This window comes from Equus przewalskii, chromosome X, assembly GCF_037783145.1.
Source record: "Equus przewalskii isolate Varuska chromosome X, EquPr2, whole genome shotgun sequence".
Lineage (NCBI taxonomy): Eukaryota > Metazoa > Chordata > Mammalia > Perissodactyla > Equidae > Equus > Equus przewalskii.
Window position 1 is genome coordinate 92,180,082 of NC_091863.1, and position 20,283 is coordinate 92,200,364.

The 20,283-nt window shown below is 35.3% G+C and overlaps 1 protein-coding gene across 1 annotated transcript in view; it reads right to left on the bottom strand.

The window, feature by feature from the left end:
* Positions 1–4,010: 4,010 nt before the first annotated feature.
* LOC139080873 (uncharacterized) overlaps positions 4,011–20,283 on the bottom strand; it is a 29,036-nt gene continuing 12,763 nt past the window's right edge. Inside the window, exon 3 of the mRNA XM_070603365.1 lies at positions 4,011–4,080. Coding sequence (XP_070459466.1) covers positions 4,011–4,080 — 70 coding nt within the window. The remainder of the gene's footprint in view (positions 4,081–20,283) is intronic.

Sequence of the window (20,283 nt, forward strand, 5' to 3'; positions counted from 1 at the left end):
ACTACATTAGCTGTTGCCTTGAAATGGGGATGGGGAAACGAAGGGTGATGGCTAAAGGGTGTGGGTTTCTTTTCGCAGTGATGAAAAGATTCTAAAATTGATTGTGATGATGGTTGTATGACTGTGAATACACTAAAAAATTGAATTGTACACTTTAAATGGATGAGTTATATGGGATCTGAATTATATCTCTGCAAATCTGTGGGGTATTTTTAAAGGTAAGAAATAAAAGCACTATTCAAAGATAGAATAAAATAGACAAATGAATAGAAACAATAATACCTTCATAGTGGTACATGGCAATTTAGCAGAGATAGTTATTATAATATTTAGGAATATTAAATTTAAGAATTATTTTACATTTATGATTTCGGAAGTGCTAGAGCTGGGTTACTTTTAAAACAATTACATTTTCATTAGTGTTATCTAGGGCATCATAGGCAAAAATTGTAGCTAATGTTTAGAACGAGAGTCTCGGCACACAGTATGAATATCAGGTCACAAAATATTTGCTGCTGCCTCTGTTCCTGCTAGCATTTTATCATTATTTACTGAGTTCTAATAAAATTTTTTATAAGCCACTCAACTTCTCACTCCTTTTGTCTGAGACCATGGTAAAATGCTTCAAAATATATTTAAGTATTTAATCATAAGTTTTAATTCTGAGTAATCAATAACCATATGCTACATTAATTCCTTTCAACTCATTCCCAAAACACCACTACTTTCCCACTCGTATATCTTGTTTTAATTTGGCTAAAAATTCATAATTTTCATTCTTCTATGTGCATGGGAAAAATAACAGGTCCACATTTTCCAGGCACTCGTCAAAGTCATTTTAATTGGCTTTGTGCATCTAGTGAGTTGGCAATGCATGGCTTTTTTTTTAATCAAAATGCCTTTTTGACACACACAAACATTTGTTGAACTCTAACAACCCAAAATGCAAATCCTTTCTCTTATTAGGAGTAAATATGCCATGTTTGGTGTCACACTAACAACTAATTTGGGTGGTAAGAAGTCACTTCAGAATCTTAACTTATTTTGATTTTACTACCATAAGATTTGTCTAAATTCACTGTGTTTTAATGGCATGTTTCTTTGTTAGAGACATAAAAATCCTGAGGGAGAAATAATCTAGCAGTCAGAGCATGAAAAGTCATTAAATTCTCACAACGCTGTTAGTAAAAACCAAATATGTGTCTGGGAATCTTTGACAGAGGGAGGGACAGGCAGGGACTGAGGTAAGTTTGGGGATGTGGGAAAGAGAAGCCAATTGAAGTTCTAAGCTAGAAAGTGGAGGAAAGAGTAGGACAGGTGGGGAGAACTGGATTAGCCTTAGAGTGGCTAGAGGGCTGGGTCCTTTATGGAAGAACCTGTGACAGAGACTCAGGTTCTGCCTCCCTAGGAAGCTCCTAAAATGAGGCCTCTTGTCCTCCCCAGAGAAGGTGAATTATAATTCCGAAAATGTTTAGAAAATTTTGAAGCATAAGATGACAAAATGCATAATGAAGCAGCCCGACAGCATTCTAAGTGTCAAGCAATTGCAAGAAAATGAGGAAAAACAGGGAGAGCAAATCATGAAGCTTTGTGTCAAACTTATCAAAGAAATTGTATCAAACACCAGAAGCATAAAAGTCAGTGAGGGGGGAACAAAAGAGGAAGGGAAGTGAATATGCTTCTTAAAAGATTGAAATGAAGACTAAATGGCAGAGTTCAGTTTATTTTTTAAAGTCAGAGAATTTGATAAAGAGAAGTGTATTCTATGATGTCACCCAATAATATTTCTTTCGCATACTAAGATATGAAAACACTAGTGACCCATTCTCATTTGGGCATGCCCTTGATCTATTTTCCAGGAGCAGTAAAATATTTGTACACATCCCACCAAAATCTTTTGTTCAATTGCCTTCATTATCTCATTTTAAGGAAGGGGCCCAGTTCCAATTCAACCAGTGCTACTATAACTCTTACATTTACACCATTTGATTGACAATTTTTATACTGCTAATAATTCTCACATTTTTTACACATCTTGTCTTCCTAACTATGTTACTGAAGGACAGAGACTATGTCTTTTTTCTAGCATCTTCAAGACCTAATTATAAGACCTTAATCAGCATTTGATGATGGTGATGAGGAATGATGAAAGAGACTATGTAGAAATTAAAACCATCATGACATTTTATTAGTCCTATGACCTAAATAGTGAATTGAACAGCCACAGATAAGCTTATGACTGGCCGTATGAAAATTCAAGCCACTAACTCAGGAAACTTAAGTTGTCTACAGCAACAACATGGTTAATAAATACTTCACACTCTACTTTCCCTTAAAGCATGTTTTATGATACTGAATCTTCATTTCATTTCTCATTGCACCATATGCATAAGAAAATTTCATCCTAGGCATGTATGATAAAGATGAAACATTATGGCCAAAAGAGTAAGCCCCATAAAAAAATTAACAGTAAATGTAAGATAACTTTTAGGGCAGTTATTTGAATCTCAGCTTGCTCAACAGTATCTTTAAAATGAGTAGCTGATTCAGAATTACACTTTCTAGTCTAATGGCTCAAAAAAAAACATAAACTTTCCTCAGAAGTCCTTTTCCTAAATCTATAAATAGCAGCAATTATTTACCAGTTGATGCAATAGATGTCAACCAGTAATCCCAGCTAATTAAATGTACATTTGTGCTAGTCAATTTCTGAATGGTAAGAACAGTACAAATCATTCACCAGCCAACCTGGCTGAGAGGGCAACAAAGTTAAATTCCTGTTTTAAAACTGCACATCCCCTTGTAGCTAAGTAGCAAACATATTATGTCATTGTTTTTCTGTCCTTCTGCCTAAATAAAATTCTGCATTTAGAAAAACATATGAATCATAAAGGTGGGACGATCGCCCTTAGATCATAGTTTTCTCTTTTATAATTGCCATGAAAACTGGATGTCATTTCCCTAGTCTATGCTTCATCAGCACCTTGAAATTCCTAACTTTATAAATATTATTTCCATAGGCCATTCAGCTGAAATGCATCTACCATATAGTTAAAGACCATTTATCAAATAATATCCAATATTCATGCATATATTTTTAGAAAGGATCCACCTTCTACTAAGCAGAAGCTGTATATTGCTTGGGCAAATTTCATGTGACTGAGTTAATTTGCTTTCAGATATTTTGTAAAGCAAACAAAGTATCACGAGCAAGTTTGACATATTTGAAGAAAGCTGACATAGTAACGCATACTACACATCATTCTATAGACAGCTTAAGTTGTTTTTATTTTTGACTACATTCTGATGTTCAAAGCTCTCTATTTTATGCTTCATTCAATTCAAGAACAAAACCATTTAAACTTAAGTTATTTATTTTCACACAAACCCTGGTAGTTCACAAAATAAGTAATTAAGATATCAGAAATCAATGACCAAGATAGCAAGAGAGTTCTTTTATTCTATATCACACCCTCGATTTCCACCCCTGGATAATAGAAACAAAACCAAAAATCCTTCTCCTTCTAATTTTGCTGGCTTATAGACCCTGTATATTGTCTATTCTACAACAACAAACCTCTCATTTGACCAAGGGACTAGAAACATGTTTTCTGAATATTCTAACGTTAAATATTTCGACTCACATTTTTAAATAAAATTTATCCTTTCAACTTCACAGTATTATCTGTAGCTTGGAAAAAATTATTCTCAAATGCCTTCTGCATATATTATTTCCTTCATATAGAGAATCTTAGTCAGCTAATAAAGAAAGGCTTCTATTACCACTTTTTCATGCCTCCCCATAACTTTTGGTGGCTGAAACCAAGAAAAGGTGACTATCTCTTTTCCATATTATTTTATGTTTATATTGATACAATAAACACTGGTTGGAAGAAATATTACACTAAGGTAATATTTTGTTGCCTTGTTTCTCTTCTTACCCATCTATGCATTATTACAAAGATATTTGCTATTGAGACAATTAAATTTAATAAATATTTATTGAGTACCTACTGGGCAAGGATCCACAGGTGATGTAAGGAAGAGTAAGACTTAGTTCCCCATGTGGTACTTCTAATCCTGTAAAATAAGAAGACAAGTATGCAAGTGACTACAACAAAATGTTGATTAAATTAAGTATCAATGGAAAGGTAGAGGCAAAGTCCCAGGGGGAATCAAAAGAGTAAGTATGATACTTGGGGTGAGTCTCAAACAATATAGAAGTTTTGATAAGGAATAAAGACAGTGAAGGCAGACAGAACTGCATGAACCAAAGCATAAAGATATGAAATTGAAAAGCAGGTGTGAAAACTAGAAGTAGAGACTAGAGATAGAGATTTGGCAATAATATTCTGAGTGATAAGATAGAAAGAGGGAATCCTGGGAACGTCAGCCCATTGGCACACATGGTTTTGCCATAAATTCCTGCCTCATTCAGAAGCAACGCTGTTTGGCAAATCACGATGGTGACGAGGGTATGCAGTAAATTAATGGACAATGATTCTGGCAGAAATATGGCAAGCAATAAAACAAAATCCATATCCATAGTATGTTTCTATTCCAAAGAAGACAACTCTCTGTCTACAACTCCTCCCCACCAAGATAGAGGGTAGCAGCCAGATCTTTCAAGATGCAGAGGGGCCTCAGAATTGGTCACTGCTATCGATTGACTGTGGACACAACAGTGATGATAGCCAGGAATGCCTTGGGAAAAGAAAGTCTATATAACTGAGCCACATGCATAATCTCCGTCCCTGCCACCAAGACCATTTTTTTCATGAGTTATTTTGAATAACCCCTGAAGTAGCTGAGGATAGAAGTTGACTGACAGCCATCTCATGGGTCATTTTATCTACCTGATTATTGAAAGTTACCTCTGCAATAGAGCCTTTTAGGGAGAATCCACCCAAGACTCCAATATCCACACATTTGAAACTATTCTAAGAGGTCCATCTAAATTTCTTATTCCCAAACGTCTTGTCATCAATCCTTTAGTCTTGTTCCTGATAAACCCTTGACCATTTGGTCATTCTAATAGCTATTGTCCATGAATTAGTGTAGATCCATTCTTTAGGCCATTTGTCCTTCAGTCAAACTGTACCTCCAGATAAACACTGGAGCTTGGAGCTCTGCCCACTTCGAGAATTGTCCTTTCCCATTACCCTTTAGGGATACTCCCTGAGTGGGGTTGTAATGTGACAGTAATCTACTTCAGCCTTGTGATAGCATACTGTGTGATAGCAGAACCTTCTATAAGTCCAATGTGAGTTTTCTCCTCCTAAACCAGATTATCATGGTGATCTTGTCGTGAGGCCATAGAAAAGGATTGAGGGAGAAGCAGCAGCTAGGAGGAGTAAGTGCTATTGGAATGTAAGCAGCACGCTTGTGCAAATTATTTGTGACTTCAGAACCAACTTGAGAGTGGCCCTACATATTTCACTTCCATTTGATGATAGAAGACTGGTCCGCATATCTAACTTCATGGCTTAGTGATCAACCATTATCTTTTTTAATGATGGAAAGTTCCATGTGCATACTTAAATAATTACGTAGTTAATATGTCCCATAGTCAGGCATTCCATCTCTACCAAAGCATGGAAGTCATAATGGAAGTTCTGGGAGTGCCTTGAAAGAAGCAAAGTGATTTTAAGTGATTTCAGCAAACCAATAATATATAATACTGTATTGCTAAAGCCCTCTCATTATTTAAATGGCTTTCTTTTAAAATTTTTATAAATTAAAATTGTAAATATAATATTTCCTTATGTAACAGAAAATTACTCCACCACAAAATCTTTATATCCACAATGACACGTTGGGTTTTACTTAATGCACTAGGCTACACAATTGCTTTTATAGATAAAGCAAAGTTGAGGGTGGATGTAGTGTGAAATGGAAAGACCAATGTTATCTTGGCCTCTCAGGGAGCATCCTTTCCTGAGTACCAGTCTCCTAGAATAAATTTAATTCACCACAATGGCTGTCACTAGTTAATACTGAAAACTTGACAGGTAATATACGTATGCTTCTGGACGGATGCGTGAGTTTTCTAAGACACTTTTGATTGACATTTATCCATCATGAAATGCTGAGGAAGACTCCCTGATGTGATTAAAAAGTAAGATGTATATAGGACAAAGCATTACATGAAAATAGCTGAAGTCTTTAGGATTATGTAATTCAGGAGGTATAATTAATTTCTCTTATATACAGCCTTTTTCATATTTTACATTCGTATGTAGCTCTGTGATTTTCTAAATGAAAGATTCTTCTTTTGAAAGGCAATCTTGGTGCTAGTGTTTCCCAAACCTCATTTTAATGTATGGAAGCCAAAGAGGAGTAAGCAAAAATTTAGACTTATAACACCACTATAAAAAACTGGTCTCAAAATCGTGCCATTTACAACAACATGGATGGACCTTGAGGATATTACGTTAAGTGAAATAAGCCAGACAAAGACAAACACCATATGATTTCCCTCATATGTGGAAGATAAACAAACACATGGATAAGGAGAACAAATTAGTGGTTACCAGAGAGGAAGAGGGGGGTGTGGTGAAAGGGATAGAGGGGCACATATGTACGGTGATGAATGAAAACTAGACTATCTGTGGTGAACACATGCAGCCTATACAGAAACTGATATACAATAATGTATGCCTGAAATTACACAATGTTATAAACCAATATGACCTCAATAAAATAAGTTTTTAAAAAACTGGTCTCGACTCAGGTTTCTCAAAAAGTTCTTCTATGTACTTTTTTCCTTTATATGTGAAAAGAATTACTGATGTGTGGGAGGAGAAAAATCTTCAGCAGCAGTCATTCTGGTATCCAGACTGGAAAACATGGCTATTTGGGCAGCCCCTAAATTTTTTCTTAATTTTCATCAACTTCCTTGCAAAGCATGCCACATCGTGAACCCAGTTGGTGTAAATGTTTGTTTGGCTTGGTGGATGTTTGTTTGCAGATAGAAAATTGATTGAGAAAAAAAACCTCCTTTACTGAGCGACTTTGCATCAAGGAGACTAAGTGATGCAGAACAAAAAAAATTGTATATTCATTTGCTGTGTTGGTACAAATGAAAGTGTCAAACTTACCTTTTGGCAATGTAAATTTACTCTACAGGCAAATAAACTGCAATAATATCAACAGGCCTCACATAAACGGAAGAAAATTGCCTTCCTAGAGCCATATATGCCAAGCCTGATTCAGAACATGGCACATTGCTTTGGAATTGTTTTTGTCTAGGTGTCCTTCGCTCACAAAGATGAGCTGTGGGTACACTTACAGCTACTCCTCAGTATGGTGGGGAGACAATGATGTAACAGGAAGCATGATTTACGGATAAAGTCAAATAATTTTACCAGAATGGCAAGAAAATAGGGTGCTCTGAATTAATTTCTGATTAATAGACAATTGAATAAAACATGTTTTGTGTTGGTCTTTTAGCTATAAAGCTTTCTGAAATATGCTGGCTCACATCCCCACCTAGCAGGCACATGGTTAAGGGTCTTGCAGGACTTTCTGATTTCTGTCATTAAGTCAATGATTTTGCCAATCACCCCTTCTATACTAAGACTCCCTTCTAGGAACATAATACATATTAATTCACTTAATCTTCGCAAGGACTTTATAAGATAAGCCTTTTCATAAACCACATTTTACAGTTGAGGATACTGAGGCAGGGAGAGATTGAACTCCAGCACCTTAGATATAGAGCCCACATTCTTAACCATGATGTCACGCTGCCCCAAAACCATAGCACACAATCACATAGATGTCAAATATTGCATATCTTTGTTTATTTCTCTCTTGGTTTCCAGAACCAGTTTTCAAGTGATAATCAATCCCATACCATCCTTTAAATTGCCATTGCTTCTTTCCACGCAATTTCTGGAAATTGTTTTATGTTTCCAGAACCAATACAGAGTATTCTAATTGACTGATCCATTTGTCTTCACTCTTCACCTCTAGTTCATCACATACAATTCTACAAGATTAATCTTTCTGGAGCACAACTTGATTTATGTGCCTATACACCTGTCCCTTGCTCTAATATAAGAATCCTTTGTTCTAGCCAAACCCACACCCTAATTCTATCCTTGCGTCTTGGTTAGTTGGCCCATTGGTGACATTACGCTCAATTGGAATGCCTTCTTCTCTATCTACTGTAAACCAGTATTCATATTTCAGGTCACATTTTGGGGCTTCCCTGATTTCCATAAAGAATCGTATTTATGATTCTTTATAGGAAATATATTTTTAATTTCGCTCCTTTCTCATTACCTATACCAAACTTTTGGCAACCATTCAACATAAAATCTAGCTGTCTGCTTTCACTTCATAGGTAAAAGCTGAATTTAGAATTGATGGCAGAGTTCTATGGTTATAGAAGGTTTAGCTAATGTTCAATTAAATATTAATTGACCCCAAAATATTCATCAAAGTTTTCCTTTTACCTAAATTTCTTCTTCTGAAAGAGTTCAGAAAATTCAACTTAATTTACAATTACTTTGAGTCTTGTTAAAAGAAGGATTACTGTCTTAACCATCCAGAGCTTACTTCTCCATTGCATAAAAATTATTTAATACTAGGAATTATTTGTGTTTCATAGTCTCCTTTGAAAGTATAACTGGACCATTTAAACACTTTAAAATTACCAGTAGTAAATTCACTCTGTGCTATGAAAAATACCCATTACCTAGAAAGAGTAGAATCTGGAAGTGTGAACACTTTCAGATTTGAGAATGACCACAGTCATGGATATTTCAATGTGTGTATTTAGGAGAGGGATGGGGAATTGAGAGAAGTGATGAAAGATGGAATGACTAAAAAACCAAATATAACCAACATTCATTTCCAACCTGTGCACGTAGAAAGATTGTTTACTTGGCTTGCATATATAGTCATGATTTACCAATCTTCATCCAATTATAAGCAAGATATCCACAAATTCATAAGACTGGTTCATGAAAATCAACAATATGGAAATCAGGAGCAGCATTTACTGTCTCAGAAGAATTTACCAGAAAATGTTTTGATCCTAGGAATAAGTGAAGTAAATCTTACAAACATATGGGGGAAAGAGCAATACAACGAAACCCCACATTCAATGAAAAGTTGAAATATAACTGCAAAAGCTTTCTTTTGGGGAAGCTTTAACTTACAGCAAACATATGCAGTTAATAAACTTGAATTATTTGATATAAGAGGTTATCATGGAAACATTGACAGAAGATTAAAATGTCATGAAAATCACCACCATTATCTAATGAGGTCTTCACACCTGGTGACAAAAGAAGTAATGATTAAAGTTACATTCTCAAAATCATCTGTCACTCCCACAGGTTAACAATTTTCCCATGTGGTAGAAAATGCCTATGATAAACAGATTTGTCACATGTCAATTAAAGAAAAATAAAGATGAAAGTCCTCCAATAATGTGCTGGAAAAAAAAGTAACATGTTTTGTTATTTTAGCATTACCAAAATTCACATTTCATTTCAGAACTGCCAGGAAAATAATGAAAAGTGCTGCGTGAAAAACATGTTCTTTAAATTCAATTTCCCACTGATGTGCTAATGAACTTGAAAAAAATCAAAGTATAATATAAAAGGCACGAGGCAAGTTCCAAATAGGGCAAGATGTTTTTAACAATCTACTTCCATAAAAGCAGACATTACTCAATATTTTCATTACTGAAATTTCTACAAAGATATTTTCCATTAACAGCAAATCTGCCTTCTCTGTCCACTAAATTTTTAGAATTTAGAAAAATTTACCCAGAGTCTAAATAGAGCCAACAGTAATCCACATGAACAGGCTTTTCTCGGACAAACAGAAACCTCATGCAGCTGTTCCTTGCCTTGTATAATAAATGTGCAGCTAAGGCACAGTTTTTCTTTTTTTATGTCTTACTTTAAAAAAAAGCAAGAGAAAGTATGTAGTAAATTGTTTTGTAAAGCCGATGTCAAACATTGGGCTGCTTTTTTTATAGTCAGTTCAGATTTTCATACAAAACAATATCCCATAACAAGTAGGAGCTGTTTCATGGATAAGAATTAGCCAGAAACTTTATTGTCAAAATTGAAATAATATAGGAAGTACAGAGGTTCATAGAATATTTTCTGTGATGGATGCAAACATAGGCATTATATTTTTTAATTTAGTTATTTAATCAGGAACATGTTTCTACTTAAGAATTTAACTGACTTATGATCACTTTTTCAACCTAGAAGGCTACTTTTGTCTCTATTCTTAATTTCAAGAGCAAAATTCTCTTCTCCTAGTACTGCTTCTTTATGTGGCAGCTATTTGTTTGCTGTTATTGGACATTTAAATTCTTTGCTCATCTTAAGCTTCTTTACTTTTTCACTCCTTTACAGGTCATTGATACCATAGTGGGAAAGTTTTTACAAGGTGCTAAATCAGCAGGAAAACTTCAAAAACTTTTAAAATATCTTGAACACTGGTAAAGTGAGGAGGGGAGATTCATCAAAAAAGAGTATGGAGTTTTAAAGTGAGCTTATGAAGCAGATTAAAACAGTCAGAACTTGCAACAGTGGAAATTAATTAGTTTCAGATTTAAGGAAAAATTCTGTAAGAAAGTGTGAAAGAACTTCAAATAGCAACTGAGTGAAAGTGACCTACATTTCCATACATGAATCAAGTTGCGTTCAGATACTTCTTCTGAAATATTCACACAATTATGAACTATTAATCCAAAATTAGGCTTGTGTCACAAATATAAAGTATCCAGATCATAAGTTGCAACAGTCCTACAACAAGATAGATCATATCAGCAGTATTATTAATGTAATTCTTGGCACCATATTTTAGAAACAAGTGTTTCCAGAAGCAGGCAAATGATATTGTGAGCAAGCCTGAAACTCCACAATGTTTAGAGTGAAGAAGAGAAACCTTAGGGGACATTTGATGTCCGTTTTCAAATAACTTGACTACCATATAAGAGAAGGAATACACTTACTCTGTGAAGCTCCAGAGGGTGAATCCCAGGGAAATGACAACTCAGGCTGAGGAAACATCTTACAAAAGTCCAAAGAAACAAATTTCCTCGTGAGGTAGCCAGCCACTCATCACTGGCCGTGATCCAGCAGAGACTGAAAGACAGTCCCTCCGGGGTGCAATGCTTCAGCAAGGTTAATTACACTTGGTTGTTGTTTTAAATAAGGAACGTTCATAGGACCATCTATAGGATTGCTACAAAAAGGTCCAATGATCTCATACAGTTTATTAACCTATTGAAATTTCAAAATCCCTTCCCACTATCAGAGTAAAAAGTACATTTTATGAAAATGAGCATAAGTAACTAGCAAAATAACTCCATGAATCACTTCTTATTCAAATGTGATTATAACTCTTATTTTGGTAAAATCTAACTTTTTAGAGATTAACTAATTTCTTTTAGGCCATAGGCCATTGGTCTATGAATTAATTATATAATGTAATTATACTAACTTTACATTAAAAACTTATTAATTATTAAGAATATAAAATGGGGAAAGGGTAGTCTCTTCAACAAATGGTGTTGAGAAAACTGGACAGCCACATGCAAAAAGATGAAACTGGACCACTGTCTTACACCACTCACAAAAATCAACTCAAAATGAACTGAAAACTCGAAGATAAGACACGAAACTATAAAACTCCTAGGAGAAAACATAGGGAGTAGGCTGCTTTACATCGGTATTGGTGATGATTTTTTGGATTTGACACCAAAAGCAAAGGCAACAAAATTAAAAGTAAGCAAGTGGGACTACATCAAACTAGAAAGCTTTTGCTCAGCAAAGGAAACCATCAACAAAATGAAAAGGCAACTTATGGAATGGGGAAAATATGTGCAAACCATTTATCTGATAAGGGGTTAATATCCAAAATATATAAAGAATTCATACAACTTAATAGCAAAAGGAACAAATAACCCAATGAAAAAATGGGCAAAGGACCTGAACTGACACTTTTCTAAAGAAGACATACAAATAGCCAACAGGTACATGAAAAAATGGTCAACATCATTATTCATCACAGAAATGCAAATCTAAGCCACAATGAAATAACACCTCACACCTGTTAGAATCACTATCGTCAAAAAGACAGGAGATGACCAATGCTGTTGAGTATGTGGAGAAAAGGGGACCCTACTACCCTACTTGTAGAAATGTAAATTGGTGCAGCCACTATGGAAAACAGTATGGAGGTTCCTCACAAAGTTTAAAAAAAGAACTACCGTATGATCCAGCAACCCCACTTCTGGATGTATATCCAAAGGAAACAAAATCACCATCTCAAAGAGATATCTGCACTCCCATGTTCATTGCAGCATCACTCACAATAGCCAAGGTATGGAAACAAGCTAAGGGTCCTTCAGAGGATGAATAGAAAATGTGGTATGTATATATATGTGTGTGTGTACGTGTGCGTGTACATATACACACGCACACGCACGCACACCAATGGAATATTATTCAGCCTTAAAAAAGAAGGAAATCTTGTCATCTGCAACAACATGGATGAACCTGAAGGGCATTATGCTAACTGATATAGGCCAGACAGAGAAAGAAAAGTACTGCATGGTACCACTTATATGTGGAATCTTAAAAAAGAAAAAAAAAAGTTAACTCACAGAAACAGAGAGTAGCCAGGGGATAGGAGAGGGGAAAATAAGGAGAGGTTGGAGAAAGGATACACACTTTCAGTTTTAGGATGAATAAGTCTGAGAATCTAATGTATAACGTGGTAACTATAGTTGATAATACTATATTATGTAATTGAAATTTACTGAGAGAGTAGAACTTAAGTTTTCTTACCACAAAAACAAAGGTAAATATGTGAGGTGATGGATATGTTAATTAGCTCAGTTGTGGGAATCTTTTCACAACGTATGTATGAAACCATCACCTCGTACACTTTAAATATATTTCAACTTTGTCAATTACACCTCAAATCAAGTTGGAAAACATAAAATAAAAAATAATTAGAAATTGAGTTCTGAGGCTGACCCCGTGGCTGAGTGGTTAAGTTCACGCGCTCCGCTTCAGTGGCCCAGGCTTTCACTGGTTCGGATCCTGGGCGCGGACACGGCACCGCTCATCAGGCCATGCTGAGGTGACGTCCCACATGTCACAACTAGAAGGACCCACAACTAAAATATATGACTATGTACTGGGGGGGAATTTGGGAGAAAAAGCCAAAAAAAACCAAGATTGGCAACAGTCAGGTGCCAATCTTTAAAAAGAAAATGAGTTCTGAAATAAAGAATTTACTCATCTGTACAGTATTAAGAAATTTTAATTTTCTATTTATCTTCAAACATTCTAAAATGTTTTCAACTTAGAATTTTTGACAAGTTCTTCCAGTAAAGTTTCTGTTCAGCTTGCTGGAGACAAACTAGTCTTCAACTAGTCATGTCTAAAACTAGAGCCAAGCACTGCATGGGAGAAACCAGCCTGATTTATAGCTTTACTTCTAGAATTTTTGCTACAATTGGGCCAATTTGTTCTTCAAGTTGACCATTTGCACGAGGGTAGATATTAACATGAAACTTAAAGAGAGCTGAGGAGTACATGAAGTTTAGCCCCCTCCAACTCTTGGACAAATTCTACTTGATGAATATTAATAAACATATGAAACCTCAACTATGTGCTAGATCTATTGAGACACTGGAAATACAAAAATGATCTATATATTAACTGTCACTATGCCCCATGCAGTTCAGTCTAGTGAGAGACAGACAAGCGATAATGGCAATATGATGCAGTATGTGCTGCACAATAGAGATGGTTATCAAGGGGCCTTGTAAGCATAAAAAAGAAGAGAAGGAAAGTTTGTTACAATAGAGATTATATTTGAAAATGAGTAGGTGGACAGGCAAAGAAGAAAATTCCAGACAAAAGAAATATGATACAAACAAGCAGATCACTTGAAAGAACATGAGTTGTTACAGGGTGAGTGAATTTTATATGGATAAGTGGTGGGAGTTGAGGCAAGAGATATAGTCAAGGGCTAGACCAAGAAGGGATTTTTTTAAACTCGTAATTAGGATTTTTAACTTTATTCTATACATACAAGTGGGAGCCACTGCCAGATTTTAAACAGCAAAGAGATAAAGAAATTCATCCATTTGAAAGTCACTTTAGAAGCAATGTGGAGAATTAACTTGAAGAGGTGAGACTAGGAGAAGGAAAGGTACCTGGAAATTAATGCGGTGATATCCTAGGTGAAATATAACATGTTGCTGAAGTAAAGCAGTGGCGCGGAGATGAAGAGGAAGGGACTTATTTGATAGATTTCTGAGGTAGGGTTAATAAAACAGTTGAAAATTTGGGACAAGGATAAGGGAAAGGATAGTGGGATGATATCACATATGACTCATCTTTCTCTCCGAGGCTATTGGGTTAGTGGAAAAAACATCAACTCAAGAAGACAACCAATTTGAGAATATTATAAATAATTTTGGTTTTGAGAGGCCTTTTTAGGTTTTGAAGCACTTGTAAGACATGCATGTATTTTGGTAAAAGTGTGCAGTAGGAAGTTGGGATTCTACATTTGGTGTTGAGCATTCCTTCCTCCAAGTGGCTCCTTAATTCCCCGGTGTTGGCATATTCAAATAGCTGTTATAGGTTAACGTATTTTAACGTTTTGCTCTCCTGAAATACAACATTTCCCACATCTGATGATGACATACTGCAATTAAGCAAGATATTTATTCAAATAAAATGCACATAGAATTATAAGGTGGAAGAAAACTTGAGAAATTATTATACTTTTCATTTTTGATTTGAATAGAAAACTGCACCTAATGCATTCCCAGAAACACCATGGACTTCTTTAAAATCTCTGGCACAGATGACTAACGACTCGCTTGATAACATAATCTAGCATCTCACTAAGCTGATAGGAGGATTTTTCTGAAGCTAGTCTATATCCTTCATGCTGCAAGTGTAGTTCCTTCTTTCTAGTCTTATCCTTAGTGGAAATGGAGAACAGCTGTTAAAAGCTAATGGCAAAATCAGCAAATTTAAAATTGTTGAATACACACTTTATATTTTAACTGAATTATGAACTTGGCAATATTTATGAATTTAAAGCATGAAAATATAAACTAGATTCATCACATATTTTTCCAACTGCTTGAAAGTGTGATAAAACAGTGTTCAGAATTCTCAACATTAAAGGCTCAAAGCACTGTCCTTGCAATGATGTTCTATGAATTCTAAAGTGATTAAATATTTTTAGATAAACTATATGAAAGCATTTTTAATCCATACAGATCTCAAATGAAATAGGTAGTCCTAAAAAATGAAAATAAATCATTATTTGCATTCCTAGTTGCAATATCAGCTACCCAGTCTTCAGAACCTCCAATATTGTATCCAACTATAAAATTTGTCTTTCCTGGAGGTTTATCTGTGTTTTAAATAAAATATTAATAAACTGTAATAATTTTTATGCCGTTTCATAGGGTAAACATAATAGTTTTTTGCAGTCCTAACAGCTGTATTTACTTGTGCTTGCTCATCCTCATACCCACTGATTTCAGGGATGGATAACAAAGAGAGAGAGAAATAAAGGAGAAAAATGATTTCTTGACTTAAATATAATTCACACCCTGACCAATCAAGTCTGAGTAAAAACATCTGCCATCTTCTGAACCTATCTAGCAATGTTTTTCCTAAGAAAACACTCGCAGTGTTTTTTCCTAAGAAAATAAAGCTGCCTGGTCATTGTTAGCTAAAATTGACCACTTCCAACTTCCTACTTACTTAAACTCTAAAAGGGGAAATGTACAGGGGAACATAAATGCTATGGCTGACTGACTTAAGAGGTAGTAGTTTTGTATATTTACAAATTTAAGTGATTTTACAGTGTTGTAAATAGACTGAACTATAGTGCAAATGGGGAATAAAGGAAAAATGTTTCTCTTGAAAATGCCCCATGAACCAAAAGGCCACATGAGAAGTCAAATGCATATACCACCAATATAAAAAAAAATGTGGGATGAACTTATTTGTTATATGAACTTATTATCTCCTGAGTGTGTACAGAGGAGAGAGGAGCCATAAAGAAAACCAGAACACCTTACCAAAGATTGGCCACATGACTGTGGCAAGTATTCCCAAACCTTTACACGACTCCACTCCATCTCTAGAACAACCTCTATCAAGTCCATTGCTTAAAAAATGTCTAAGAACTCCGATCCTGGAGTAAGAAAAACCTGGATTTATAATCCTGGTTCTACAATGTACTTCCTGAATAATCTTAGTCAAATCACAAACTCTAATCTTTGTTTTTTTCATCCATGAAAGGAGGATACGAATGCCTACCTTGTAGGGCCGTGTGATGTGTAAATGTTATAATGCATGCAAAATGCCAAGCACACCATGCTAAATTATTAGAGTTACTATTATGTCTTCATTGCCATTGTATCAATCACACTGTCCCCTAATTAGCTTAGTGTTGTTGCTTGTTTAATACTACATTTTCCACTGTTTTGTTATGACTGCATTTTTCTTGAGTGCACTGGTCACACATCTGAAGTACTCCCACATCAACCCTTACACAAAAACCTAGCTACTAATATAATGTTTTAGTAGCACATCCACATGTATCTGCCAATATTTTCCCTTTAGAGAATGATTCTGAGTACAAACTAAGAAAAAGACTTATGAATTCTATAGCACACTTAGAAGTGGCCAAACTTCCACATCTTACAGCACTTAGTATTACTAAAGGAGTAATTATTAACTGCTTCACAAATCTGTGATACTTATTAAAGATTGACAACTTATGTCTACTGCTTCTATTCAGTCTATCAAGCTGGTATTGACAAAATTAGCTCAGTGTCATTCCAGAGGAAACAGATAGAGATGACAAATCACAAGTGGGACCAGATGCAAACTATTGATTAAAGCAACATATCATTACACACTATATTTGATAAAGCATTAGGGCTATTGAGTGCTCCAAATTCCTCTTCCCAATATACATCATATTTCTATGCACCAAAGGACAACTCCTGCAATAATCGAATATTCTTAAAGATAGTGCTAAATTTTAATATCCTAGAAGTCCAAACTGTCTCTCTAGGCTTGACAGACTAGTCTATAATTTAGGAAATATGACGTTCCTAATTACAGCTCAATGTTTTAAGGGGATCATCAGTATAACAAAGAAGAAACAATTACTAAAATAAGCTACTATCTTTCTGAAAGCTTCTAAGATTCGTGTCACCTATAAGTTGAGTTTTAAAATTTAGAAACCAAAATTGGATAGTAGTGATTGTTTCGAGACTCTGTGAATATATTTTAAAAAAAACCACTGAATTATATACTTTAAAGGGGCAAATTTCATTACTTGTGAATTGTATTTCAATAAAGTTGTTATTAAAAATTAGAAACCATGTTTGAAAGTAATAGAAAAAGATCCCATTTGACTCCCCCCAGGAGAAAAAAATGGAGCACTAGTTTCAAAAGAAATCGAAATTGTCAGCTATGTTTTATAAATTTTAAGATGATTTAAGGATGATTGCAACAAATTTTTCAAGCACGTTAAATACATTTTACATGTAGGTATTTTTCCTAAGTAAAATCTAGGTGAATTACAAATGATCTAAATCTAATTGTTAGTATCTGTGAAACCACATAAAATAAAAAGGCCAGCTGCTTCATTTTCTTTCCCTGTCATCATTTGGAGGGCAAGGGGGATGCAGAGAAGAGGAGAAACAGGAGGAAATAGTGAGTCAAACTTTTATTAACTAGGAATGAATTAACATTGCTCCAGATGGTCTCCAGAGCTCTTATCACTTACCTTCTTTCTAAGTTTAAATCTGAAGCTAGGGGGAAAAAAGACAGAAAATGCATAAATCACCCTCTAAGGACAATATAAGAGTAAAAAGCCCATAAAATTTAAGAAAGGGAATAGTGAATGGAATGATAAATGAAAAACTGCATCAATAGAAACCATTTCAAGTTCAAATTGAAATTTCCAGTTGTTGAAATCAATCTCAAAGTAAGACTATGTGAACAGTCACACACTTTCTAACTTGAAAATACAGCAAAGGTGTTGAAATTTTGCTACTCTTCCTAGAGGTGTTTAAATGTGATTGGCACTGTTTATGTAGATGTGGAAACTTAGCCTTACCTTCCCCTAAGTTACTAGACTGATTCACCTCAAGTTTCTTTTTTTTAAATTTTTATTTTTTTCGGATGTACATCATATTTCCAATTCTGGATACATTACATCATGTTCACCCCCCGAACACTAATTATAGTGCATCCCCTCACATGTGACCCTAATCACCCCTTTTGCCCCCCCCCCATTCCCCAATGGTAACCACCAGTCCAATCTCCAATGCAATGTATTTGTTGTTGTTGTTGTTGTCATTTTTATCTTCTACTTATGAGTGAGATCATATGGTATTTGACTTTCTCCCTCTGACTTATTTCACTCAGCATAATACCCTCAAGGTCCATCCATGTTGTCACAAATGGCCGGATTTCGTCATTTCTTATGGCTGAGTAGTAGTCCATCGTGTATAAATACCACATCTTCTTTATCCATTCGTCCCTTGATGGGCACCTAGGTTGCTTCCAAGTCTTGGCTATTGTGTATAATGCCACGATGAACATAGGGGAGCAAGTATCTTTATGCCTTTGTGTTTTCAAGTTCTTTGGATAAATACCCAGCAGTGGGATAGCTGGATCATATGGTAGATCTATCCTTAATTTTCTGAGGATACTCCAAACTGCTTTCCATAGTGGCTGCACCAGTTTGCACTGCCACCAGCAGTGAACAAGGGTTCCCTTCTCTCCACACCCTCTCCAACATTTGTTGTTTCCTGTCTTGTTAATTATAGCCATTCTGACTGGAGTGAGGTGATACCTCATTGTAGTTTTGATTCGCATTTCCCTGATAGCTAATGATGTTGAGCATCTTTTCATATGCCTGTTGGCCATCTGTATTTCTTCTTTGGAGAAATCTCTGTTCAGATCTTTTGCCCATTTTCTAATTGGATTGTTGGATTTTTTGTTGTTGAGCTTTATGAGTTCTTTGTTTTTTTGGACATTAACCCCTTATCTGATATGTGGTTTGCAAATATCTTCTCCCAATTGTTAGGTTGTCTTTTCGTTTTGTTGATGGTTTCCTTTGCTGCGCAGAAACTTTTTAGTTTGATGTAGTCCCATTTGTTCATTTTTTCTTTTGTTTCCCTTGCCCAGTCAGACATGGGACTTGAAAATATGCTGCTCAGACCAATGTCATAGAGCGTACTGCCTATGTTTTCTTCTAGAAGTCTCATGGTTTGGGGTCTTACATTCAAGTCTTTAATCCATTTTGAGTTGATTTTTGTGCATGGTGTAAGGGAATGGTCTACTTTCATTCTTTTGCATGTGGCTCTCCAGTTTTCCCAACACCATTTATTGAAGAGACTCTCCTTTCTCCATCGTATGTTCTTGGCTCCCTTGTCGAATATTAGCTGTCCATAAACGTGTGGGTTTACTTCTGGGCTCTCAATTTTGTTCCATTGATCTGTGTGTCTGTTTTTGTGCCAGTACCATGCTGTTTTGGTTACTATGGCTTTGTAGTATAATTTCAAATCGGGGAGTGTGATACCTCCAGTTTTGTTCTTTTTTCTCAGGAATTCTTTGGCTATTCGGGGTCTTTTGTTGTTCCATATAAATTTTAGGATTCTTTGTTCTATTTCTGTAAAAAATGTTGGAACTTTGATAGGGATTGCGTTGAATCTATAGATTGCTTTAGGAAGTATGGACATTTTAACAATGTTAATTCTTCCAATCCAAGAGCACGGAATATCTTTCCAGTTCTTTGTGTCTTCTTCGATTTCTTTCAACAATGTTTTATAGTCTTCAGTGTACAGATCTTTCACCTCTTTGGTTAAGTTTATTCCTAGGTATTTTATTCTTTTTGTTGCAATTGTAAATGGGATTGTATTCTTAATTTCTCTTTCTGCTACTTCCTTGTTAGTGTATAGAAATGCAACCGATTTTTGTACATTGATTTTGCATCCCGCAACTTGACTGTATTCCTTTACTATTTCTAAAAGTTTTTTAGTGGACTCTTTAGGGTTTTCTAGATATAAAATCATGTCATCTGCAAAGAGTGAGAGTTTCACTTCTTTTCCAATGTGGATCCCTTTTATTTCTTTTTCTTGCCTGATTGCTCTGGCTAGGACTTCCAATACTATGTTAAATAAGAGTGGTGACAGTGGGCATCCTTGTCTGGTTCCTGTTCTTAGAGGGATAG